Source organism: Astyanax mexicanus, chromosome 22 (assembly GCF_023375975.1).
Source record: "Astyanax mexicanus isolate ESR-SI-001 chromosome 22, AstMex3_surface, whole genome shotgun sequence".
In the NCBI taxonomy this organism is placed as follows: domain Eukaryota; kingdom Metazoa; phylum Chordata; class Actinopteri; order Characiformes; family Acestrorhamphidae; genus Astyanax; species Astyanax mexicanus.
The window spans coordinates 30802958-30830779 of record NC_064429.1 but is presented as its reverse complement, the minus strand read 5'-3'; the positions used below and the strand labels follow the sequence as shown (position 1 = coordinate 30830779).

Genomic DNA, 27822 nt, shown 5'->3' with positions numbered 1-27822 from the left:
GTCTGTGAGCGCTGCCAGTGATTCACAGAAGAAAAACACCAAATACCTCTAATGAAATATCAACAATGCTCTCAGTTACCTGGTTAAATGCTCTACCTGTACTCGTCCTCGCGCTGTTTTCTACAGAAGAGGCCGCGTGCAGTGCCGGTAAGCTGGATATATTAATACTGAATGAGGCACAAGATCTGTCTGTGCGCGTGTTGTTAACCTAGCATGCTAACGTTAGCATATTAGCACGAGCCCAACGCACCCGCGTTGCCAGGGAGACCTTAGTCTGGTCAGCCCAGTGTAAACAGAGCAATACATGTTAACAAGGTAGCTAAGCTAACTAAGCTAGCTATTCTGTTTGATTGAGGCATGTTTTTGAACTGACTCAATGCTGTAACCTACCGAGAGTCAGTTTATATCAGTGTAGGTCAGGGGTGTCCAAACTTTTTTTGTTGGGGGCCAGAAGGAGAAATATATTTGAAGTCACGGGCCACAGACTCTGTAATAAAACAAATAATGAAATATACCACTTTAAATAATACATTTTACTGATTACTTTCATTTACACACCATTTTACTTGACTTACTATATTTATCTTTGACAGTGTTGTGTAAACTAAGATTTTTCAAATTGATGTTTAATTTCATGATGTCTCTTAATATTAAACTCCTTAATTACGGCAACTTTTAGACTCTTTGGCCCGTTTTTCTGCGCTAGAAATGTGCACCCTCTCCGCTTTTAGACTCTTTGGCCCGTTTTTCTGCGCTAGAAATGTGCACCCTCTCCGCTTTTAGACTCTTTGGCACGATTTTCTGCGCTAGAAATGCGCACTCTCTCCGCTTTTAGACTCTTTGGCACGATTTTCTGCGCTAGAAATGCGCACTCTCTTCCCTTTTAGACTCTTTGCCCCGTTTTTCTGCGCTAGAAATGCGCACTCTCTCCGCTTTTAGACTCTTTGGCCCGATTTTCATTCTATTTCTAAAATACCTCACGGGCCGCTCTAAAAAAGGAAACGGGCCGCAAATGGCCCGCAGGCCATACTTTGGACACCCCTGGTTTAGTAGTTCTAACTTAATTTATAGAAGCATATATATATAAAGCATTACATAAAAAGCTTTCATGTTTAATAAGCAACGTTACTGAAAATCATAATTGTAATTATAAAAGAAAGTATAGAAAAATAGTCAAGTAAATCTACAACTGTCAAAATATAATGAATAAAATCTTAAAATTAGGCTCTTTTCTGAACCTCATTTTGAAATCAATTCAAATCCTGAATACAAATCAACCAGTTCATGGCCTCCAAAGCTGTCATTTCCTTATGGTTGTCTAATTTTTAACATCTATTTTTAGACATGCAGAATTAAGGTTAATTCCTGTTACTGATCTGGAATTATTAAGTGGAGTAGAGAGAGAACAGGCAGCTTTTCCAAGTGTCCTGTATGATATTTCAAAGCCCTCAAATTTTCAGAATGTAAATAAGTTATTTTACTGCAGAGAAAAGGGGATTTGTATCACCTACACCTGTAGCCTGTATACAACCAATCAACTTTCCTTCTTGCTCCGCCCCTAAACCCATATATTATCAAGTGCCCCTCCCAAACAACCCCTGCATTTTTTTAATTTGAGGTGAGCGTGGAATCAGCTAAAATCAGGTAAAGAGGCTTTGAATGCAATTTAAAATCCGTGTTTTTATGAATATAAATAAAACAGTTTATGTGCCCAAGACCTTTAGTTTCATTACAGTTGTATTTGCATATTACTCACAACATGCAGACGTCCAACCATCTGCGTCTTATAGCTATCAGAGACACACTACTATTTAGCTCTCCCTTCTGCCCTGCCCCTAAACCCATACATCACCGGTGCCCCTTCCAAACTATATTGATAAATACAAATCAAACAGTTAATGTCCTTCAAATCTTTAGTTTCATTACAGTTGTCTAGGTTCTATTTTTGTTTTCAAACATGCAAAATGTAGGGGTTGATTCCTTTTATTAATCTAAAATTAAATGGGGTAGAGGGTGGACATGCAACTTCAACTTCAAGTGTCCTCCAAGAGTTATTGCAGAAAAACAGGGTATTATATTATCTACACTTGTAGCCTGTATACGGGCCTAGACTCTTAATGTGACTTTTGTGTAGAAGCAAAGATTTATAAATGTAATACAAACACTGTATATTAATACATTTTTAAGATTGACACTAAATGAACACATTATTACAAATATAGAGGAATTTTAACCTGCACTTTAAAGTACTTTTACTACTAGTAATGGGAATACCGTTTCTTTTAGAGAGATGTCATTTAGAGAGACGGTTCTTTCAGTTCCCAACTAGCTCCTCAAAGTTGTTGTTGGTTTAATTATTTTTTACCAAATTAGGTGTTTGACGAATTATTAATGTAAAAACATACATTTATATAATGTGACTTGTTAGCGTTATTAGTTTCCAGGTGTGAATGGGGTGCATGGCTTTTTAAGTTTGGTGCATCGGGTACAATAGTCTCATATTGTCCACTGGATATTTAACATGGCACCTCATGGTAAAGATCTCTCTGAGGATTTGATGAAAAAGATTGTTTCTCTCCACAACTGTGGCCTAGGCTGTACGAAGACTGCTGTTGTTTTCAGAATACAGTTAATCTATACTACTATAAATGCTGTACACTGACAACAGTTTACTTTTTGTTATGTCCTCTGGAATGATATTTGCTCCATCCAATACTTTTGGGATGATGATTTGGAGTGATGATCATCCAACATCTTCCCTATACCATCCTTAACTTTTGCAAAATGTTTGCAGACACCTGCTCATCCTGTTTCTTCTGCTTTCATTAGTATTAATAGCTTCACTACTCCACAGTCACACTTTGGATAGTGCAGTTTCACTGCTCTACAGGCCAAGGCTGGGGGGTTTCATCACGCTTAAGGTCACAGTGTCAGGAAGAACTTCCTCAATGTTCGAACAAGAAAAAGTGAGAGAAACCAAGATTCAATAGAGGAACCATCACCTGCCTCCAGTAGTAGTAGCCATTCAAGTTTGCAAAAGGTTAAAAATAGGTCATAGGAATTATATAGGAATGATCTCCTCATCAATGTTATATTGAAATTTAGTGTATTAATTGTTAGTTTGACCATTTGTGCACCAGATATTACATTATTTAATTTATTTTGTTTAAAAGTCTGATGATACTTTAAAGCTCAAGCGATGAAACATAACAGACCAGTAGTTCAGCTCAATCTACACGTATTTGATGGACGTCCATCACTAGTCTAGTTCTACTTCTCCACAGCCCAAAACTGAAGGTCACAGTGTCCGGAAAAACTTCCTCAATTCTTCTATAAGAAACACTAAGAGGAACCAATATTCAATAAAGGAACAATCACCTGGACATGATAGTAACTATTTAAAGTTTGCAAGAAAGACTAAAAATAGGTTGTGGGATAATACAAAAGATTTTCCATGAGATTCACTACAAACTGGGTATATTGTGGGAAAATGGGTGATACAGCTCTGGAAAAAAATAAGAGACCTCTTAAAAATTATGAGTTTCTTTAATTTTACCAAATTGATGACCTCTGGAATATAATCAAGAAGAAGATGTATAATCATAAGCCATCAAACCAAACTGAACTGCTTGAATTCTTGCACCAGGAATAAAGGCATAAAGTTATCCAAAAGCAGTGTGTAAGACTGGTGGAGGAGAACATGGACAAGGTATTAGGACTTATTTTATATTACCACTTGGCATGTTTTATAATGGCCCACATTATTTTGACCATATTTGATCTTTTGTTGGGTTATCTCAATACCTTGGTTCTTCAAACCCCCCACAGTGACGCACAACGTGAGTTTTAATTGGTCATAATGTTTGCAGTTTGCAGTAAAACCCCCGCACCTTCCAGGCTTCTTGGTGTGTCCTGTAAACATGGGTTTAGTTGGGTATTACCATGCTGGGTTTTTTCTTCACTTTAGGAGTGTTCTTTGGGCTCTGAGGTTCTTTCTGTTATTCGCTCTCTACCTTTCTCTCTCTTTCTTACTTTCTATATTTTCTTGTTGCTTATTTTTTTCAGCCCATGAGCAATGGGTCATGGGCTGCATGATGTTATTCAAGTTAAATACGGTTACATACATTCTCAAAAGTCGAACATTACAGTGCAGAAGTAAATATGTAATTATACAGCTTTGAGGAAAAATAAGAGACCACTTAAAATTATGAAATTCTTTGATTTAACCAAATTGAAAATCTCTGGAATATAATCAAGAGGAAGATGGATGAACTGAACTGCTTGATTTTTTTGCACCAGAAATGGCATAAAGCTATCCAAAAGCAGTGTGTAAGACTGGTGGAGGAGAACATGCCAAGATGCCTGAAAACTGTGATTAAAAAACAGGTTTATTCCACAAAATATTTATTTCTGAACCATTAAAACTTTATGAATATGAACTTGTTTTCTTTGCATTATTTGAGGTCTGAAAGCTCTGCATATTTTTAGTTTTTTTCAGCCATTTCTTGTTTTCTGCAAATAAATACTATAAATTACAATATTTTTATTTGGAATTTGGAGAAATGTCAGTAGTTTATAAAATAAAACAACAATTTTAATTGTACTCAAACATAAACCTATAAATAGCAAAATCAGAGAAACTGATTCAGAAAATGAAGTGATCTTTTAATATTTTTTATATGTATTGTGCTTTGTTGGCATGTCTGCTGGGATATGAAATATAAAAAAAGTGTTCAATAAATATTGTAGAATTCTTTTAATTCTTTTTTATTAAAAAAAAAAGTTTAATTTATTTAATGGAGAATAAGTGGCAACCTGAAAGAAACCCGTGAAAAAAACGTGTTGACAGAGCTGCTTCTGAGAAATTAGAATAATAGTGATCTCAACCTGATACCTGCTGCATGATGTAACAGCCTGTAATTTGTTGGGTATTTTACAGTGTTTCAGCCCTCGTTTCTCGTCACATCTGGGCCGAGAGCCTCCGCCTTTCTGGTTGGAAACGTGTCGGATATCTATTTGACCATCAGCAGTGTCACACCCTCCAACACAACAGGTATAACCAGAATATTCCAGATTCGTTTCGACCAATTTACACAGGGGTATGTTTGGGTATTGCCATGGGGGAGTGTGTGGGTTTTTTTCTTCTCTTGTTTTTTCTCCTCTTGTTTAAATAATTCATTGTGGTCCGAAGTCCTTTGGGATTCTCTTATTTAATTCTGTCTCTTCTCTTTCATTTTAGTTTATTACTTTCTTTTACTTTCTTTCCTTCTGCATCCCCTCCCTCTCTCTAGCATCAGTAAACATCATGTGGTTAATCGTTAGCTCATTAGACTTCACCTGAGTCATGCTTGCTTATTTCACTATTACTGGCCAGTATACACTGTAAATAAAGCCACTATATCAACACTACTGTTTTTATTTTTTTACTTTTATGACATAATTACTCATTTGTCCAATAGGACGCCTGCCTCCTCCGTCCTGCAGGCCCTCTGCTCCCAGTCAGTGGAATGTGTCACAAGAGCTGATGGGAAAGGTAAATCCTGTATATACTGCCTATTAAGCCTTGGGTAAAATAATTAAAATAACTAAAATAATTCATACAGGACCGTAACAGTATTTAAGCTGCAATATAACATTGAGTTTCTTGTTAACACCTAACTGGACTGTGAGATAGCTAACAGAATTTATTCAGGTTGAAACTGAAAAGAACTTTTAATTTTGTTGAATACACACAAAAAATTAAATCAATTAAAAATACTAATAAGTCTGTGAATTCCCATTAATATAAATAGTGACACCCTGGTGATGTGAAACTTATCTTAATCTGTCAGTTGTTTACATCATGTCAAAAATGTGAATAAGCATAAGAAATGCTTCGAATTTTTTTCAAATACAGTGTTTTGTAACAATATGTATAAAAAAACAGATGTGGCCATATGAACACTCATAAAGAACCAGTCAAAATTTGGACAGACCTTAAATGCAGGGTTTTTTCATTTTAAAATGTTCTGCGTTGTAGATTAATACTAAAGCCATCCAAACTATGAAGGAACACGTATGGAATTATTTAGTAAACAAAAAAGTGAGTGTTAAACAAACCAGAATATGTTTTATATTTTAGATTCTTCTTAAAGTAGCTCCTCTTGCTTAGATAAAGACAGTTTTGCACATCTTGGCTGGATTTTTTCAGTCAGCTTTATGAGGTAGAGTCTGGAATTCAGGCGTTCAGTTAACAGCTGTGCTGAACTCATCAAGAGTTAATTACTTGAATTTCTTTTGAGAGCGTCAGTTATAAAGTTGTGAAGAGGTAGAGTTACAGGTATACAGTGAATGGCTCTATTTGAGTAATGTTCTAATTCATATTTTGGCAAGAAAAACTCAAATTTAAGAACTGAAGGTCAGTCAATCCAAACATTTTAAGAACTTTGAAAGTATTCAGTTCAGTCACAAAGACCATCAAAAACATTGTGCTGGAACTGGCTCTCATCAGGACCGCCCCAGTAAAGGAAGATCAAGAGTTTTCTCATTCATATAAGGGCTGTTGGCTTGTTTAAACAGTAATCTTTGTGTTTGGTTTGGTGTTTGGTTGTGTATCAGAGTGCTCTGCTGGTGCGGTTGAGCCTGAACCGGAGTCTGCAGCTGTGTGTGAATGAGACGGAGTGCTGTGCCAGGCCGCTGTGTGTGGCAGAGACTGTGCGGGTATCGGCTTGTCGTGGTGAAGATCCTCTGGCTTCACTCATCGTTCAGGCTCAGATCTATGCTCTGCTACCCCCTGCTGGCCCTGTGTCAGGTAAGGAACCTTCAGCTTCTGTCATATGAAGATATTTTTATTTCTGTTTTATATAATATACACAACTTAGACATGTGAAAAATTAGGACTACCTATAAAAATCACTTGATTGTAGTAAATAATTTTAGTATTGTAAAACAAATATAAATTGGTGTATATAAAACCTGAAAAACTCATATATTGTTTAAAAAAAGAGGGGGTGATTTTTAGCAAACAACAAATTGGTTAACAGCTTACAGTTGATAAGTAGCAATGAAAATACACTAAGTTTTGTAAATGGATTTTAAAAAATGTCCCAAAATTTCCAAAAGCCTTAGTCTATAGTAAATCAGTGCTGGAACAGATGGTGTTACTGCTGATACTCTACTGCAGCATTTACACACATACACACTCACAGCACATTCACACTTTCATCATAATAACTAGATAAAGACACAGAAACACAAAGAACTCTTAAAAACTGTAACTATTAAAAGAAGAAGTCTTTGCTTTAGAGAAATTACAGATGAAGCCAAAGAGTGCTGAGTACTGTAGAGTTTCCTACACCTTCAAAAGACTCTTGGAAACTGGAGAAAACATGGCAACATGTTCTAAAACTTTTGACCACTACTGTGTATTTATAGGGATTCTTTTCATGGCTTGTGAGGTGCATTGTGGTTTTTTGGTTCTCTTGTGTTTTAGAAAATAAGACCGTTATCCCTAATCAAGTGTTCCAGCCCCTGGGACGCTGCCCATGTGATCTGACCCCAGGAGAATGTGATGTGCGATGCTGCTGTGACCAGGTACGCTTAATTTTACACAGTCCGATAAGTCAACTCCCCCACCCACCGCCACGGGACAATCTGCTGATATTAGTTTGTTTATTGTTACCAAATAAACTTGAATACATCTCATTTCACTAATAAAAAACCCGAGAGAGGGTGCTTTTCCTGGCGGGGGTGCTGAATACAGCTCAACACCAGCTTTACACATCCCATAGTTGTTTTAATCTTCAGGAGTGAGCACTACAGATAATTTTGCATCATCTTCTTGGGTTGTTTTCCACCATCTACATCATTTATGACGTGTGTGACAGACTCCCAAGACAGCAGGCGTTGCCAAATAAAAATGTATTTTAAGCTGTATTCCTTGATTTTGTAGGGAAAAATGTTTTTTAACCAAAAATTATCTCAATTTAGCCACTCAGACTGTATTTATATGTTTGACAATTTTTATATTAGCTAGACAATTTTGAAGATAGCCAGTCTGGTTGAATAGGCCCATGTGTTCGTTTCCTACAGGACTGTACTCCAGAACTGCTGTGGCTTTTTACTGGTCACTGTCTCCCTGGTCCATTTGGAGGGAGCGTCACTCCGGCTCCTGAATATGACTGCTCCTCCCAGTCTGCTGAGAATGCTCCTGATTGGTTCCCTTTCCTCTGTGTTAACTCCCCCACTGAAAACAGTCCATTCTTAGGGCTTTTCTACCACGGCCAGACCATGTAGGTTTCTTTTTCTACTGAGTCTATAAATATATTTAATATGTATATAAGAATTGTTTCTTTTTTAAGATTTGTAATGAGTATATGTTTAATGGTTTCTCCTCCAGTACCCCCAAGGCTGCTCCATCTTTCCAAGCTCAGCAGGCAGCAGCTCCTGTACCTCCAACAAACTACCGCCAGGGGGACCCAATTTTTACCACAGATAACCAGTACTTTACCATCCCACAGGTAGTATAGTACGCTATTACACTATACTACTATTTGAGTATTATATTAAATTATTGCATTATTATGATATATTAGGCTGCTATATTATTATTATAATTTATAATATTTAATTATTTTATAATACAGTAAACAATTGCTAGTTTGGAGATATTGTTGTCTTAATAGGTCAAATATACACATGTTACTATAGCAGAACTATTAATTTGTTTTTATTGTTTTTGGCACATTTATCACATTTAATGCATAATGGGTTTATTTCTGTTCAGTTGGGTCACACAAACGTCTTGTACACTTAATGACATAATTCTTTAAGTGACATAATTGTTTCAAAATTGCACCAATAAAAATGCTTCAGAATAATTTTAAATCTTTCATATGGATTTTTTTTTTTTACAAATTTATTTCCTTTGTTCGTAAATGTTCTGTATTGAAGATACAAGGATTTTGCATGAATGATTATTTTAGTTGTTAAAAGGAAATTGAACAATTTTCCTCTTCAAAAATATTCCATGCAAACAGGACTGATCACATCCTATGTAATGAAATATACTGTTGGGTTAGTGATTTCTAAGCACTGATTATACCTTCATTATGCTTAAAAGGTATGTTGTCAATATTAAATTTAAATTTATCATTATACCATAAATTCTCAACATATTGCCCAGCTGTACCTGTACTGTTCCTAATCCCTGTTTATCACACTTATATATTCTGTATATGTCTGTGTTCAGGTGTCTATGGTGGGTCAGTGTGTGGAGAATGCTCCGGTAGCGTTCCTGCAGGATTTTGAGTCTGTGTGTACGAGGACTCTGCAGGACTGTCCTGCTGCACCAGCGGATCTGGCAGTGTCAGTGAGAGACGGGCTGGGAGGTGGGTTTACCTGAGGCTGATTGTTTGTGATATACTCTGTATTTTTTATATACTGGTATATATTAATATATGTATTCCTGTTCTTGTGTGTATTTCAGGAGTGGTCACAGTCAGTGTTGTGGATGAAGCAACATCAGATATCACCTCATTTGTGTCCAGTCCTGCTAAAGTTCCATCAGGTCAGTTCCTGAAAAGATGTTGCATGACATTTCTCATCACCTTTATTCATGTCATAGTAACAAGATATACTGAGACTGAATTTCCCATAAAACTGAACTTTTAGAACTTTATGCACTCATTCACTTTACCAGCCTTTAGCTATTATAGCATGTTTGCACTACTGTTTATACGGGTTCTGTTTATACTTGTACTGTCATCCCATCTTAATCACCCCCCATCACTACTGCACTATTGTCTTCTGTCTTACGTATGTCTACTGTGTCCTTATTGTATTGTACATATAGTGTCTCCTATTCTTTTATATTATATATCTATTAGGAGGAGAGTAACGTAATTTTAATTCTCTGTATGTCCTATACATATGCAGTACTGACAATAAAACTACTTGACTTGAAATAATTGCAATAAACTATATTATTGTCATTTTAAGACATTCATTTCATTCTATTGATATATTGCTAGAATAATATCATAATAATACAGTGGCTAATACACTGTTCTGGCTCCATTTTAAATATGAAATAAGTTTTAATTATTATTGTTTAATAGACACTTATAACCCCAAATGAACACAGTTTCAACTCAAAATATTGATATTGCAATATATTGTATCATTTTCCTTTGCGATGAGTTATCAAAATGTGATGTAAAATATGGATATTTCTTTTGAAACATAGATCCTTTAAAGTCCCTAAAACTGGCCTCCAATTAAACTTACTAAAATGACTTTCATTACGCCACATGGTGGCGCTATATTCAAATCAATAGAGTAAAAGTAAGGTGCAGAATATTGGTTGTCTAATTCTGTAAAACTGACACCAATACATACATAATTCCTGGTATTTACTTATTAATGAGTATTATATCCTCTTCAGTAACACAGATATATTGAATAATTATCTTGAGATATATTGAGTATCGCAGAATTACACTATCATGATATCATTGTTATCGTGAGCAACGTATCTGGATAATCTTTTATTGCGAGATGCCCTGGGATTTCCACCATTAGTTATTAATGCAATCATTAATTCCAATAACAAATAACTATAATTATTCTGGTAAATTTCACTTTTGCATTTTAAAACCTTAAGACGATATGCAAATCTGATGTCTGTAACTTTGCCTCAGTTGATGATGATGCAAGAAGATTTTTCTTTTCATTATGTAGCAGTGTGTCGCACCTCAATCATATCGTATTGAATGAAAAGTCAATAAGATAATTTATATTTCATTATTATTACATTATAATTGGCAGACACTTTTGTCCAAAGCGACTTACATTAGTGAAGTACAAAAGTAATAGAAGTTAAAGGTAAAAACATCTTTAGATAGGGCCTACAGGAGGTCAAAGGGACATAATGGGATAAAGGAGTGAAGGAGGAAAAGAGGTTAAAAGCAGTTGTTAGTTAGGTAGAGGTGTTAGGAGAGTAGGTGATCTTTGAAGAGCTCTGTCTTCAGGAGTTTATTAAAGATAGTGAGAGATTCTCCTGATCTGGTAGTGGAAGGTAGTTTGATCCACCATTGGGGAACTCTGTATGAGAACAGTCTGGATTGCTTTGTGTGATAATTAATGGCAGCTGAATGTGATCAGTGCTGTGATTGTCTGACTCTCCTGTTTGGTGGTGTTGTTTTAGTGGGTTCTGTACAGGTGTCTGAGGGACGGCTTTGTGTAAATGTGGTGCTTGCTCTGAGTTACGCCATTTACTGGAAAGAGAACGGCCTTACTGGGATCAGTGTGACCCGCCATACTGGAAACATCACACTTAATCCAGCAGGTGAGGATAGATCCTAGCCTGATCCTAATTATTATCTCTTATAGTTTCTTCCTGTGCAATTTTCCCAGCTGAAACACTGCATAATAAATACTCTAACATCTCTCTCTCTCTCTCTCTCTCTCCCTGTCTCCATTACTCTCTTCTATTTCTCTCTCTTTTCTTTTTCTCTCTTTCCCTTTTTCTTTTTTTTCTCAATCTCTTTCTTTCCCACCCACTCTCTCTCTCTGTCTCTCTTTCTCTCTCTCTGTATCTCTTACCCTCTCTCTTTCCCCTCATTTCTGTACTCCTTCTCTCTCTTTCTCTCTCTCTCTCTCTCACTGTCTCTCTTACTCTCTTCTATTTCTCTCTCTTTTCTTTTTCTCTCTTTCCCTTTTTCTTTTTTTTTCTCAATCTCTTTCTTTCCCACCCACTCTCTCTGTGTCTCTCTTTCTTTCTCTCTGTATCTCTTACCCTCTCTCTTTCCCCTCATTTCTGTACTCCTCCTCTCTCTTTCTCTCTCTCTCTGTCTCTTTTTTTCTATTTCCTTTTCTCTCTCTCTCTCTCTCTCTCTCTCTCTCTCTCTCTCTCTCTCTCTCTCTCTCTCTCTCTTTTTCAGTGACTCTGAGCACCCGATATTCTGCAGTGTTTGTAAATGGAAATGTAACATCTCAGCCCAACTCTGGCAACCCAGGTCTGACTACCTCTTCACTTCATACATTCTCACAATAAGACTTTAGAATACAGCTATTATTGTTGGTTTGGTAAATATTTGCAGTACACAAATATTAATAAACATTTGCATGATAATTTTTTCATTAATTACATTGGAAATTTATTTAAACTGTATGTCTGTAAAATAATATCCCAATATTTTTTAGTATTTCCATAACGATTCTTTTGGCAATATGACAAAACACAGAATTAAAAAAAACATATTATAAGAATACACTACTGCAACAAAATGAGAATTAAATTTTATTATTGCATATGATATTATACAGCACACCTCTAACTGAGATATTATTTAAAAAAAATTGTAACAGAAATAAATGATCCAGAATGTCATGATACTAATAATGCACTCCAAATATCTCCATATATCCAGGATTAAAGAAAAATAAATGATACTAGAAGATATAGTCTGTCTCTAGTAGATATATAATGGGAAATGAGAACAGTGTGAATTTTTCTTTTGCTAAAAACAGCAAAAAAGAACAGCTGATGTGATAATTAGGTGTGGGTGATATGGCACAGTATTTCAGGGTTTAATATCGTTCATGATATTTAAAAATGTTGGCGATATTATCATGTATGATACAATATGTCACACCACTATATCTATTGCTGACACAGATGGACAAATGCACACACACATGTCTTGTTTTTGTTCTCTGGAGCGGATAATCTTTAATGCCTGGCATGTAGGAGCTGTACTTGTCTCATGAAGTACTGTGTTTTGTGTTTGTTTAACAGGTTATCTAGAGGGAAGGCCTGTGATTGGTGGGATTTTGGACTCTACCACTGGAGTCATAGAGAGAGCTTCATTTAGCCTCTGGCAAGCAGGTGAAGTAGAGATATATTGCAAGCAGATGGAATTGCTTATTAATCATGTTGATCAAACTGTCGGCAGCTCTTTTTAAAATTTATTACTGTATCTATTGTCCTTTTTGCAGTGGGAGATGGGCTTTGCTCCTCAGCAGGCCTGAGACCAGTTCTATATGGGTTAAACTCCACATCTGGGTGTCTGATACCTGTCAGACTGCTCAATCTCACCCAGTGCAGCCAGCTCAGGTAAGCTCATCTGGCTCCACACTGAGGTACATGTGGTATTCTACACATTTAGGGCTCTATCTTATACCCTGTGCAAGGTATGTCGTGATGCTCATTGCTATCTTACACCCCACCAACAATCTTCAATTTATCTCATTTTTTTTCATTCTTATATGTCTACACTGGTTCAGGAAAATTTCTGGAGTATTGCTATCTTGGCAGCAGAAAACACAGGTGTTCCATGGAGCACTGACTGATTTGTTACCAGTCAAATGTTCATTGCTATCTTGCCAATGCAGCTTTTACATTAATAATAAACAGAATACACAATAAATTAACATTCTTGTGCATAGTGTGAATGAGCAGCTCTGTTTTCTCTTCTGCGAAGCGCAGAAACACTGCACCGTCAAAATACCAATCCACCAAAGTCCTGGCTTTTGAAGGGAATGGCAAGTGACATACTGATTGCTGGTTTTTTTCATGTTCTGCCCAAAACACACCCATGATTAGTTAAGACAGTTAGTACTGTTAGTACAGTGCTTCAAATCGGGCATGAAATACTTTTCCTGTCGTTACGATAGCAAAGACACACAAAGTGTGTGTCAAATTTAAGTGTACATTGAATTCACCCCAATGTGCAAGTTTGACTATTACTGATATTTGCATTTTCACAACAGTATAATTTAAATTTGCATTATTCAGAAGTGTCCAACGGTCACAGGCCACAAACACACTGAACTGCTGTCTTTCATTTCACTTCTTTTAGCAGTAATGGTGTTTTTATAACGCATTTTATTAATGTGTAACTGTAAAGCATGACCTTTATCCCCAGAGTATGCACTTACCATATATTTTAAGCGCATTCATTTAATTAAATTCATGTGTACAATTAAGGGATCATTATTATTTGTTTCATTAGAGTAGCAAGAAATGGACTGATTAAAAAAAATAATATCATGTCTAGTTTTTCTCGCTCAAAATCGTAGTTTGTGGCACAGAAAAATAAAGAAATCTTATGACATCATTAACATTTCAGAATATTGCTAATATTTCATTTGGCATCAGTTAAGTATCTATCTGTCTGTCTGTCTGTCTGTCTGTCTGTCTGTTCAGATATACTATGTATGCAAATGTTGAAAGACACCCATCCTAATAAATGTGTTTAGCTAATTTAAGTTGCAACCAATGCTGACACAGATGTGAAAATACATAAACACAACATGTCTAGTCCCTACAAAGAGGTATTGACAATACAATACGTTTATCTGCACACTTTAGAGCAGATAAACATCAGACCTGTAGCACTATGCTTAATATTGGGCATAAGCTTAAAGAGTATATAGTCTGTTCTCTTGAATGATGGTTCTTTATTCAACACTTTTGGGTTGAGTTAAATATGGTGTTGGGGATTAAGTTACTCCAACAAGCATAAAGTCTTTTTAAAATCTTTGATTTCAAAGGAAACAATGAAAAAATGTTCATATGGTGTAGTTAGTATTGGGCAATATGAGCAGAATTTATGTCACAATGTATTTTTTGATTTATAATAAAAGTCACCACTCTGTCATAAATTGTAGGAAAGATTGAAATGATATAACAGATACTTTTCTTTTGCCACAGAGAAACTGTGCGTTCTGTTTTGTCTGGGTTGGTACCCGCTACACTGGTGTCCTGGTCAGGAAAGCCTGATTTCTTCTCGCTGTCCAACTGGACCCAAATCACCAGTGAGTAATCTCTTCTCTTGGTTTGATCTTTACTGATTTATATGCACTAAATCTCTAAATCTTTTGGCATTTTTGAAATCTTTAATTGTGTAAATACTGTATACGTTCTAAAGTGTTACTAATTTTTGACACCTATAAAATACAGTATTTGACACTATTAATTTACAGTTAAATCAGTCTTAATATCTTTTATTCTATTTATTATTTGTTGTGTTTTTAAAGTGTTTTTTTATTCTAATGAACAGTCCTGTTCTGTATTCTCTGCAGCTGTAGTGCAGAACTCCAGTCTGCAGCCTGCAGGGGGCTTCGCAGGAGTGTGTTCTGGGATTCCAGCCCATCTGCACATCCACATCAGGAGCTTTTCCTTCGGGACAGTGGGAGGTGTGCCACAGAAGATGATCCAAGCAGTGGAGTTGAGGTAGAGTCAATATACGTTATTGGACCTTGTGCTTGGGCATGCCTGGCTTTATCATATGCTTTGATTGGGATGATGATAAATACAGTATGTGGCCAAAGTTCATAAAGATAAAGGTACAGTTATGAACATTTTATGTATAATTAATCAAACTATCTTTTAGTTTTAAAGAAAGCACATGGACTTTGGAGTGTGGAGCAACCAATGGCAACCCCTGTGTGACTTCAGACCTGACCCAGTCTTTCCCTGTGATGTCATCAGTGACCTTTACTGACATACCCATCAGTACACAACCACCTAAGCCCAGGTGAGCCCTTTTATGCAGTGGCACAGAACAGGATGACTTTAGCAAAGCAACGTTCCTGTTAACAAACAAGGCGGTGTTATGCCGAATTCAACACCCCGTCAGAAAAATCATCCCCTCTCTGGAGCATGCGCTATATATAAATACCATGACTTTTGGAGCGTATTTCTAAAAAGGTTAAAACAGATTATCTCCGCTTTTATGAAGAAGACGCGCTTCCGAGAGAGGGTACTTTTCATGGCGGGGTTGCTGAATTCACGCACTGCCCACTGAACAGTAAGTAAAATGATGTAAGCGGGCTTGGGCACGGATTGTTTAAACGTAATGTGAGTGCAGGCCACTGGGGGAGTGGGGAGGGGCTGAACTGTGCTCCAGCACTATTCAACCAAACCGTGCCTAGTGTGAGTACACCATTAAATTGACACTATAATCAGTATATTGATATATATAATGTTTAGTGAAGTATAAAAGTGCTTTGGCAGGGGCCAGGTAAACACATATTAGTGTTCCCAATTATCATTATCACAGCTCTTACTACTGCTGATAGCTCTTACTGTTGTCACTGTGTACTTAATGATAGGTGTGGTATGGTGTGGAAAGGTGTAGAATGGATAACACTGTAATTATACAGTATTAATAATAACAACACAGAAATAGATTTTAAGTATAAGGCAAGATATGGAATCCCTCACCAATATTGTGAGATATCAAGTATCACCATGTGTTATTCACCTCATCCTCAGACCTCAGATAATAGGCTGGTTTTCTGTATAGAGGATAAATAAACCTTTCTGTTAATCCAGTTTCTGTGTTTATTGTTAGCTAAAAAGCAATGATAAAAATTAATATTGAAAATGTGGAGTAATTAGAATAGCCCTCTCCAGTTCGTCTTATTTAGAGTGCAAAAATAAGCAAAATAATGTAATTGGTAAGACAAAAAATTCTTATTAGAAAAAAAAAATTATATGTATTGTCTTGACATATGAGTTAATGTGAAAATTTCACTTGCTTTTCTGTTTTCTGCAGTGTATAAAAGACCTTGACATATTATTGCAGAATTATACAGTTAATGTCACTGAAAACATTGAAAAAAAAATTCTCAAGATATCGTATTGTGGAATCTTCAGTTATAGATACTATTTTTTCATCATGTCTTTCTCACTGCAGGTTCCGCATTAACTTCACTGATTTCGACTGTGAGAGGAACGATGTGTGCTGGCCTGAACTCGCCTTCCCTCTGACGCCCTACTACACTGGTGAGGGAACATTTTCTCAGCTGTTAATGTATGATCATATCAGGGGGGATGTGCTAAATATGGGAATTTTGGGACTGTAATATTGTGTGTACGTGTGATTTGAACATCCGTCAAATGTTTTATTTCCGATTGACTTTTTGACCTTTATTTCCTAAAGTTTTTTTTGAGTTATTTCCATAAATAAATATGGATTTTATTTTTATTAAATTTAAGGTGTGTCCAAACTTTTGACTGAGAAATTAATTAACCCTAAAACATGTCTTAAAGGGTAACTAAACCCCCTGATTTTAGCTGACTCCACCCTAGGCTCAAATTTGAGCAAGGCTAAAAAATGGGAGGGGTTGTTTGGAATGGGGCACTGGGTGATGTATGGGTTTAGGGGTGGGGCAGGAGGGAGAGCTAATTCACTGAGCTGCAGCAGCAGCAGTGACATACCTGTCAAGTCTCCTGTTTTGGCTGGGAAACTTCCGTATTTTACCCCTCTTTCCAGCCGTCCTCCTGTATTAGTATTTTCCTGGAAATATTGTACATATGTACAATACAGATAAAATACAGATAAAAATAACTTGCAAATAATTAGTAATTACTATCACTAATACAATTACTACTTATGCAGTACAAGCCCAGCATCACTTTAGCTTTCTGCTGTTCTGAAGTTCAGTAAATGCCTCATTAAATATTTGTCTTTCAGTTATAATCTGAAAAAAAAAAGTCGCTGAATCAAACTAAATGATTATATTTACCCAGTTTAATTTCTATTACTCCAGTCCTGGGTACATGTAATCATGACATATTAAATTCTGGTGAGATCTAAGACAATTATATAAATATATATATATATGCTCCAATACAGCCAGTATTTCCATTCTCTTTGCATATGTTTCTAATGAGTTACTACCTAATTCTTATAAATTATTGAGTATGAATTTAATAATTGAGTAATAAGGTGAGGGATAGTGAGGGTTTTATATACAATAATATCTGGATTATTTAATAGGAGGTTTGATGTGTCTGTGTGCAGGTGAGCCGTACTCTCAGGCTCTGGCTAAAGGACTGATCCTCGTCTTCTTCTTCATCATGGCTTCTGTGTTAGGAAGACCGTGGAGGCAGATCAGACAGGCGTGGAGTAACACCTCACTCTGATGAGGGTGGGAGTGTGTGAGACACAGATAAGGCTCGGGTGAGAATATGCTGTAACTGTCTCTGGGAAAATAGGTCAGTTAGTTTATGGTGTGAAAGAATATTAAAAAAAGAATGAAAAGAGATAGAAAATAATCTGCTTCTTGATGGAGCTGATAAGGTGCAGACATGCTGTAACTGTGTTACTACAGAAATGGAGGTTTTCTCATCTATTGTAAATTTCTATTTTGATAACCTTGTCAAAGTTTTATCAAGAGATGTGTGGTAAGGATTGTGTATATATGTATATATTATTTATTTTGTTTGTTTATGTTTACTAATACACTGGTTAATAAACTGTAAATAAAATCCTGTCTGTGATCTGTATATTCCATTTACTATAGAGGGGCAGCTTTACATAAATGCTCCATTCCTTAAAGTCAGGTTAGTAGTTTGGGGTATTTGGGGAAGGGCACTGTGTGATGTATGGGTTTAGGGGCAGGGCAGGAGGTTGATTGATCTGCATATTTTGATGTGTCTGCGTACTAAAAGAAAAGGGTCACATCATCCTCACCTATAGCACGGTTGAACCTGAAAGGGCGCTGCAAAGGCGAAAATTACTGCAGTAAAAGCATTTCATTACTTCAAAGAAACACATTTCAGCTATTAATGGAAATCAATATAGTTTGGGGTCTCCTTACGCTAAAATCCACTTTTTCTTGTTCTTTGTGAAATACTATAGGTCTTTCTGAGTTGTATATGATGCTGCACATGAAACTGTTCCTAAACCTGCATTGTCTGCAGTAGCTAACAAAAGAAAATATTCAGAAAAACGAATCTATCCCAAAAAGCACCACAGGCAGAGCTAAAGTCGTCAGTCAGATAGGAGCTAACATCCAGGGTGGATTTTTACTTTCTGGACCTGGACTACCCACCTCTGTGTAAGTAACTGTAGGTTTATATTGGATCTCCGGTGGATTTTGCGTTTTACAGACACTCTTAAGACTTTACAGAGCATTACACATGTTGCAAAGTAACATATGACATTGTAAAGTTATTAGTGTAAAAATGTCTATTTTAAATAGTTTCCAACTGTTGTCCGTCTCGTCTGTGCCTCCTCGTGTCAGTTTTATAAGCCAGTCTGAGGCGATGTGTTTGCATGTATAAATAATTATGAGCAAGAGCTGAAATCTTATCATTCACCTAACCTCTACACCCCCAATGCAAAATTTGAAAATTGGATTTAAAAACACATTTTTTAATGTAGTGTAGTGTACAAGAAATAAGTCTTCATCCATTTTTCCAGTTTTAGTTTGTTAAGCTCTGCTCCTCTTACCCGCCTCTACTTCCTGCGGAGACTGAGGAAAGCACCTGTCCCACCTCCCATCCTCACCATGTTCTACAGAGGGACTGTAGAAAGCATCCTGAGCACCTGCATCACCGTCTGGTTTGGGAACTGCAACACCTCAGATCGCAAGACCCTACAGCGGATAGTGCGGACAGCTGAGAAGATCATCGGAGTCTCTCTTCCCTCCATCACTGAGATCTACACCACACGCTGCATCCGCAAAGCCACCAGCATTGTGGACGACCCCACCCATCCCTCACACGAACTCCTCGCTCTGATGCCATCTGGCAGAAGATACAGGAGCATCCAAGCCTCCACTACTAGACTCTGCAACAGCTTCATCCACCAGGCAGTCAGACTCCTCAAGAGCACAGAGACAGAGCTGAACCCCACCCCACCCACCACCCGCCCAACACACTCACACCAAACTAAACTGAACCCCACCCCCCCCCCTTTCACACACAAAGACTGAACTTCACCCATTCAGCACACAGAGGCTGACATGTCTTTACTCCTATCAGCAATATTTGCTGCCACTCTTAATAACTATAAGCTCTCTACCTCAGTAACTGCTGTGATTATATATGTTCTATATGTTACAGTATGTTACACATCTCTGCACCTTATCCTCACTATACACTTTATTATACCGTATCGGTACTGCACTGTCCTGTCTTTTAAATTGTCTCGTCTTTTGTATTTATTGTATTTGTTGTATTTAGTGTTATGTTGCACTGTCGTCACTCCTGCACTTTATGTTGTCTATTGCTAGTTGTTCCATGTTGCACCATGGTTCCGGAGGAACGTAGTTTCAATACACTGTGTACCTGTACTCAGTTGTACTGACAATAAAAGCCTCTTGACTTTTGAAATTTCACGAAAAATGAAAAAAAAAAAAAATATTTTCTTTATTTTCTGATTTTTTTCATTTTTGCATTTTGCAAGTTGGATTATAACATCAGATATGTGTTACAAGACACAAAAATGGACAAATCTGTAAATCAAGAAAATATCTGTTCTGTTTGTGACAGGCTGAAAGGAAAATCATAATAGTAAATATTAAAAATAATTGACATATTGAATGAAAAGCCATTTTATTTTCACTATACTGAATGGAAACAATATGAAGTTTTATACCCAGTTTTCTATTTTCAATTTAAGCGTGTTGGGCGTGTTTGTGGAGGGCGTGGCTATCTCGGTGGGCGGGCCTTGTGCAGTACGCCCCTCCCTTCCAGCCCCCGTTAAGCAGGATGATGGGGAGGGATGAGGAAGCGGCTGAGCTCGTGTGTTTGTGAGATCATCCCCCCGCTGCTCTGTTCTCCGGGCCTGTAGCGGAGCTCAGCGGATGAAGGCGAGATGAGCGGCCGCGTGGGAGACCTGAGCGCCCGGCAGGCGGAGGCTTTAGCGCAGGTGGGTGATTTCAGTGGGTTATACCGGGTTTCAGAAGCGCAGATCCCGCTATTAACCCGGGAAACGCGCGCGGGTCCCCGGTACTCTCAATGTCTCTCTCCGGGGCGTGAACTGCAGGCTGGAGCTGCGTGTGTGAGATGGGTTATGCACGAGTTTAGGATAAGCAACAGTGTTTATGAGCAGAGCTGGGCCTGAGTCCGGTGTAATATCAGGGTTATACCGGGTTTATACGCTGTTATATCTGTTATAAGTTATAAAGCTGTATCTGCTGTATATGAGGCTTATAATGAGGTGTTGTGCTGAATCATGTAGCTAGGGTTGGATTAGATACATGTCCCACCAGGAGCTGCTGTCAGAACTAGCACATACTGAAAGTTACAAATACACATGTTGTTACTACAGAAACCTAGTGTGTTGCAGACAATTGTAAACATGTATATGGTAGTTATAGCAGGTCACCTGCTGCTTACCTGATTTTAGAGAATTAGGATAATTAGGGTCCTCCACTAAGTCATAATATTGAGATACTTGGTCATAATTCTAAGATAATAAGTCATAGTAAGTTATAAATATGAAATAGTAAGTCATAAATATGAAATAGTAAGTCATTATTAATGAGACACTAAGTTAAAGTAAGTCATAAATAAGATATAGTAAGTCATTGTTACAATAGTAAGTCATACATATAAGATAGTAGGTCATAAATATGACATAAGTAATTACTACAAGACAGTAATTGTTACAATAATACATCTTTATTATGAGACACTAAGTCACAGTAAGTCATAAATATGAGATAGTAAGTCATTATTATAAGATAGTAAGTTATTATGAGATAGTAAGTCATTGTTAAAATATTAAGTCATTATTATGAGATACTAAGTAATAGTAAGTCAAATATGAGATAGTAAGTCATTGTTATAACACACTAAGTCATAGTCAGTCATAAATTTGAGATAGAAAGTCATTATTATAAGATAGTAAGTTATTATGAGATAGTAAGTCATTGTTACAATAGTAAGTCATTGTTATGAGATAAGTAAGTCAGAATCATGATTTCATGATATCCAATAATGATTCACTATGACTTATTATCTCCTAAGTATGACTTGCTATGGAAACAATTACATTCTGTCTCATTATTATGACTTATTTTCTTATAATGACTTACTATCACATAATAATGACTTACTACCTCATAGTTATGACTTACTATATCATAATAGTGACTTACTATCTCATAGTTATGACTTACTATATCATAATAGTGACTTACTATCTCATAGTTATGACTTACTATATCATAATAGTGACTTACTATCTCATAGTTATGACTTACTATATCATAATAGTGACTTACTATCTCATAGTTATGACTTACTATCTAGGGATGCTTACTATTTATTTTATCCAACAATTATGTAAGATGATGCCAGTGATTTCACCTTGTTGACTTTTTCTCTCTTTTTTTTATTGGGCAGTTTCGTGAGAAGATTCAAGATGTTCTCCCACAGTGTCCTTCTCAGACTGATCACTTCTTACTGCGCTGGCTTAGAGGTAAGAACAGAACAGGACTTTTAAAATTAAAGCTGTTATAAGTTATCAGTGTTTTCTTTAAACGTTTCATTATACACTGACATACTAAAAGTCATGGGACAGCAGTATGAAAATTGATTACAAGGTGTTACCTCAAGGGATGGCTTGGGTGTGCTATCTACTGTAGGTGCTATCTTGTGAGTGAGGCTAAACACTGACCAGTGTGGATTATAGGAGTTACAGCGAGGCCTGAAAGTGTGTGACAGCATTCTTTAGCTTTCATGAGACATGGCAAAAGTCATGGGACTGACACATTTGAACCAGTGTTGGCGTAATCTGTGTCTTGGTAGCTTGTTTTCAGTATAGCTGAGGGCGACAAGGAGATTAAGAAGATAAGAATAGCATCAAAATAGTAACAACTGTGCTAGATAAACAGCAAAGCCCAGAAGTATGTGGACACTTCAGTATCCTCATGTTTAGAGCATTATAAGCATGTTATAACAGTGTTTGTTCACTGTGTTCGTAGGGGGACTGCAGTATCCTCATGTTCAGAGTATTATAAGCGTGTTATAACAGTGACAGTGCACTGTGTTAGTGGGGAGACTACAGTATCCTCATGTTTAAAGTATTATAAGTGTGTTATAATAGTGATAGTACACTGTGTTAGTGGGGAGACTGCAGTATTCTCATGTGTAGAGTATTATAAACATGTTATAACAGTCATTGTTCACTGTGTTAGTAGGGAAGGACTACAGATTGCTTATGTTTAAGGTTTTGTAAACATGTTATAACAGTGATAGTATACTGTGTTCATAGGGGGACCGCAGTATCCTCATGTTCAGAGTATTATAAGCGTGTTATAACAGTGACAGTGCACTGTGTTAGTGGGGAGACTGCAGTATCACCATGTTTAGAGTATTATAAACATGTTAAAACAGTGATAGTGCACTGTGTTAGTGGCGGGACTACAGTATCCTCATGTTTAGAGTATTATAAGTGTGTTATAACAGTGATTGTTCACTGTGTTAGTAGGGACTCTGCTGTGTCTTCATGCTTAGAGTATTATAAGAATGTTATAATAGTGTTATTGCACTGTTTTAGTGGGAGGGACTACAGATTGCTTATGTTTAAGGTTTTGTAAACATGTTATAACAGTGATAGTATACTGTGTTCATAGGGGGACTGCAGTATCCTCATGTTTAGATTATTATAAGCATGTTATAACAGTGTTTGTTCACTGTGTTAGTGGGGGGACTGCAGTATCCTCATGTTTAGATTATTATAAGCATGTTATAACAGTGAAATTTCACCGTGTTCGTAGGGGGACTGCAGTATCCTCATGTGTAGAGTATTAAAAGCATGTTATAACAGTGATAGTACACTGTGTTAGTGGGGGGACTGCAGTATCCTCATTTGTAGAGTATTATAAGCATGTTATGACAGTGATAGTTCACTGTTTTAGTGGGAGGGACTACAGATTGCTTATGTTTAAGGTTTTGTGAACATGTTATTACAGTGATAGTATACTGTGTTCATAGGGGGACCGCAGTTTTCTCATGTTTAGAGTATTATAAGCCTTTATAACATTGAGAGTGTACTATGTTAGCAGTGGGACTACAGTGTTTTCATGTTCATAGTTTTATAAGCATGTTATAACTGGCATATTCTTCTCTGGGAGTTGCTTAGTTACTATGTTAGTAGCCCAGAGGACTAGTACCCGTACACTGAACTCTGTAAGGTAATGTGTGGCCCATGCATTGTTACACAAATTAAATTTCTAAAACAGTAGCACATAGACTCATACAGTGACTAGATCCATTGTTCTGTTCTAACACAGCAGCGAGCAGAATGAACCAGATTAATCTCAGCTGTAATCCGATTAGTAACTGTCAAACAAAAACCTGTGTGTTGAGTTAAGTACGGTTATACGGTATGGCTGTCAAAACTACTGACTGTAGTAGTTGTGCTATTATTAAGAATATATGTGTATTAAGAGTAGTCGACACATGATAGTAAATCATTTAAATCCTATCTGTTTCATTAAAGGTGTTAACTGTTATGTAAACACACAGTAAAGTAGATTAATTCCACCTTAACCTGCTTCAGGGATCATTTAAATAAAGCTACAAAAGGCGTTTTCCTAGAAGACTCAGACCTGTGGCATAAGATGTCTGTGTTCAGATCCAGCAGCCCTAAAATCTCTGAATATATATTGGTCAGCATTACTAGAGAGCGAAGGACCAGCAATATACAGTATCAGCATTCTAAGATAACACTATCACTATACAGTATGTCAGTACATGTCTTAGGCTTATGCAGTATTTCTACTAAAATACACTCAGTGACCCGACAGATCAAGAAAAAGTAGGAAACCCTTGCAGTGTGTGGACGAGCATTATCCTGCTGAAAAATACCAGAAGATTGTGTGGCCACATGATGTCATGTACATTTCACTGAGCTGTTAGTGTCCCTCATACCACTACTAGGTGTGACTGACTTCACAGTAAAATCCTCGATTCGATTTTATTTCCGATTTTAGGGTCACGATTCGATTCGATTCTCGATTTATATATTTATATGATGTTTCAAACCAAATAATATCAGTAAAAGTAGTCACAGAAAAAGTGTGAAACTACCTGCTTTACTCAAACTAAAGCTAGGTATGGCTCTACTTTATATAGTTTTTATTTTACTCACACATTTTTACTAAGTAGTTATTTTGCACTAAACATTTTTATTTATTTAGACTAAAAAAGATTACATTTTTGTATATATTATAGTTTTCTTTGTGTGTTTCTTTGTGTGTTTCTTGATCAAAATACTGAAAGGCATAGGCTGCTCTGAGTGTCAGGTTTTTAGTATCTACATGTATCCTAGAGGTGTGATTATTGATTATCAAGAAAAATAACTCCGCCTGATGCTGTTTCTCCATGTATTTTGTCAAAGTAATAATTAATAAGCCATGTAATGAACTATCATCAATATTCTTATGTGTGTCTTATTCAACTCATATATACTCTAGTCTAGCCATTTTTGAAAAGATATCTTAGGTGTGAATATATGTAAAGCCTACACATTCAAAAATAAGTTAAAAAAAAAACAGGCACCATAAAGCAGAAAATATAACAAATCTGCTTTCTTTTTCTTTTACACCGTATGGCTTCTGGAGTAAAAGAGCTCAGGGCTCATGTGGCTGTCTGATATAATTACTGTGTTAGAAGACCTGAAAAAGGAACTGACAAAAACGAAGAAAAAACACACCAAAACAGCCTAGGGTTCAAAGGGTTAATGACATCAGTGAGCACCCTGAAACTCCTCAAAGTCCCATTTAACTTAGACAGCAGCAACACAATGAAAAACACATGAAAGGTGAAAATCACTTGACGTTAGCATTCTAGGGTTAACAGATTAGGGTTAGGGTTGGGGTTAACAAGCTCTCACCAGGAGGTACACTACCCAAAAGTAGCCTCTGAGAGCATTTTTGTAGGGCAGTAGGGGTGGGTGATATGACTCTAAAATAATATCACGATATTTCAAGGTATTTTCACGATAACGATACTTTGGCGATATGACAAAACACTGAATTTGAAAAATGATTTAGAATTGTATCATTGCATGTAGGCCTGGACAATAATTCGATATCGGTATTTATCGCGATAAGAAATGTTTCAATAACGGTGATATCACTTTTGTGGTATATCGATATGTATTATGTACAGAATCTGTCACGGACAGGCGTTTTTTACTGGCGTCAGCTCGCCGCAGAGCCAAACACATTCAGCCCCCATAGCTGTGCTACCTCAGTGCGTGATGACGCAATCACACAGGCACGTAGCCAGATAGGCTAGGCTAGGCTAGGTTAAAATGGCTAGGCTAGGCTAGGTTAGGTTCAGGTCCGCTCCGCTACGCATCTAAAATGTCTCGAAACGGAGCCGGGACGAGCGGATCCAAGGCTAGGGTAGGCTCGGTTCGGTCAGCCGCTTTTTCGCTCGCCCATTCGCGCGTCCGCTCGCTCGTCCGCTCGCTCATCCGCGGCTCCGCTGGCCCAGCAGCGGGTCCGCTCGCTCATCCGCGCCTCCGCTCGCTCATCCGCGCCTCCGCTCGCCCAGCCGCGGGTCCGCTCGCCCAGCCGCTTTGCTGCAAATTGTGCCGGTGAGTGGAGCCGATAAGCAGCGTAACGTTAATACATCTAATCTGTTCCACCACCTCAAGCATCTTCACTACATACAATATTTTCCTTATACTGACTGAAGCACTTTAATAGATTATGTTGAAACTAAGTTATTTAAAGTTTATGAATCCTTTAGGTTTGTTTATTTGACGTGGATATCATGTTGAATACCTCTTGTATTCTGACTAAAGCACTTTAATAGATTATGTTGAAACTAAGTTATTTAAAGTTTATGAATCCTTTAGGTTTGTTTATTTGCCGTTGATATCATGTTGAATACCTCTTGTATTCTGGCTGAAGCACTTTAATAGATTATGTTGTCACTAAGTTATTTATAGTTGAAAAATCCTATAGGTTTGTTTATTTGACGGGAAAATCTTGTTGCTTTTATGTATATAAAGGCTTCTTGTATTATATATCCTAGTTAAAACACTTTTGTTTTAATCTGTTAAATTTGTTTACAATGAATAAGAAGCTCTGCCTCTGTTGTCATTTAAAGTTATTTTTATTTGTAATAGTTATATAGGCTTATGTTTGACAGGGATGTCATGTTATTATTTTGCTATATGCAAATAAAATTGAGCATTGATTTATTTTGACTACTTTTTTTTTTTGTGAAAGGAGGTTTCAAAGACTTAAAAAACATTTTCATACAGTAGTAGGTACAGATTTCCATTAGATAGATTGATACAAAAAGTGCAAATACACAGTTAAATAATAATTTAAATTTGCAGTGCAAGCTGCAGAGATTGCAGGGATTCTTTTTCTGAGGCCTTCAAAGTATTTATCGATATCGAAATTATATCGTATCGACCGAAATTTAAGGAATATATCGTGATATAAATTTTGGCCATATCGTCCAGCACTAATTGCATGCAATATGATATGGCTAACTGAAAGATTAAAAAATATATATTTTATTAGATTTGTAACAGATGTCAATGATCCAGAATGTCATGATACTAGTAATGCACAAATATCTCCATATATCCAGGATTAAAGTAAAATAAATGATAGTGGACAAATATAATCTGTATCTAGTAGATATATAATGGTAAATGAGAACAGTGTGAATTTTTCTTTTGCTAAAAACGGCAAAAAGTAGAACCCTGATGTGATAATTAGGGGTGGGTGATATGTCACGATATTTCAGGATATAATATCGTTCACGATATTCAACATTTTTGGCGATATTATCGCGTATGATACGATACGACACACCCCTATAGGGCAGTAAGGGAAGCTCTTTATGTCTTCTTGTGGCAAGATGCAGCATTTAATCAGACCACAATTGAACATTGCTGTGAGGACTTGATTGAATTCAGCTACAAGTTACACTACATTAGTAAGATCAGGTACTGATGACAAAGGCTAATGACTTCTAGTCTGGATCACAAAGACCATTCCAGCTCAGTTAAAAGATGTTGAATTGAGCTCCATCGCTCTAGAATATAAGGTTACACT

General features: G+C 36.8%; 2 protein-coding genes across 2 annotated transcripts in view; both read left to right on the top strand.

Annotated features, from left to right (window-relative positions):
* Positions 1–8: 8 nt before the first annotated feature.
* tctn2 (tectonic family member 2) lies at positions 9–18262 on the top strand. Its single transcript, XM_022667292.2, has 18 exons — positions 9–147; positions 4940–5053; positions 5460–5533; positions 6598–6790; positions 7472–7572; positions 8071–8270; positions 8378–8498; positions 9230–9368; positions 9467–9547; positions 11186–11326; positions 11922–11996; positions 12779–12868; positions 12979–13096; positions 14696–14799; positions 15067–15217; positions 15378–15521; positions 16686–16774; positions 17796–18262. The coding sequence occupies exons 1-18, from the start codon at positions 66–68 to the stop codon at positions 17915–17917; spliced, it is 2139 nt and encodes a 712-aa protein (XP_022523013.2). The 5' UTR covers positions 9–65; the 3' UTR covers positions 17918–18262.
* Positions 18263–20492: 2230 nt separating this feature from the next.
* The window catches only part of sec14l8 (SEC14-like lipid binding 8), a 42993-nt gene continuing 35663 nt past the window's right edge, over positions 20493–27822 (top strand). Inside the window, exons 1-2 of the mRNA XM_022667297.2 lie at positions 20493–20651; positions 22133–22208. Of these exons, the coding sequence (XP_022523018.2) occupies positions 20598–20651; positions 22133–22208 (130 nt within the window). The 5' untranslated portion in view covers positions 20493–20597. The remainder of the gene's footprint in view (positions 20652–22132; positions 22209–27822) is intronic.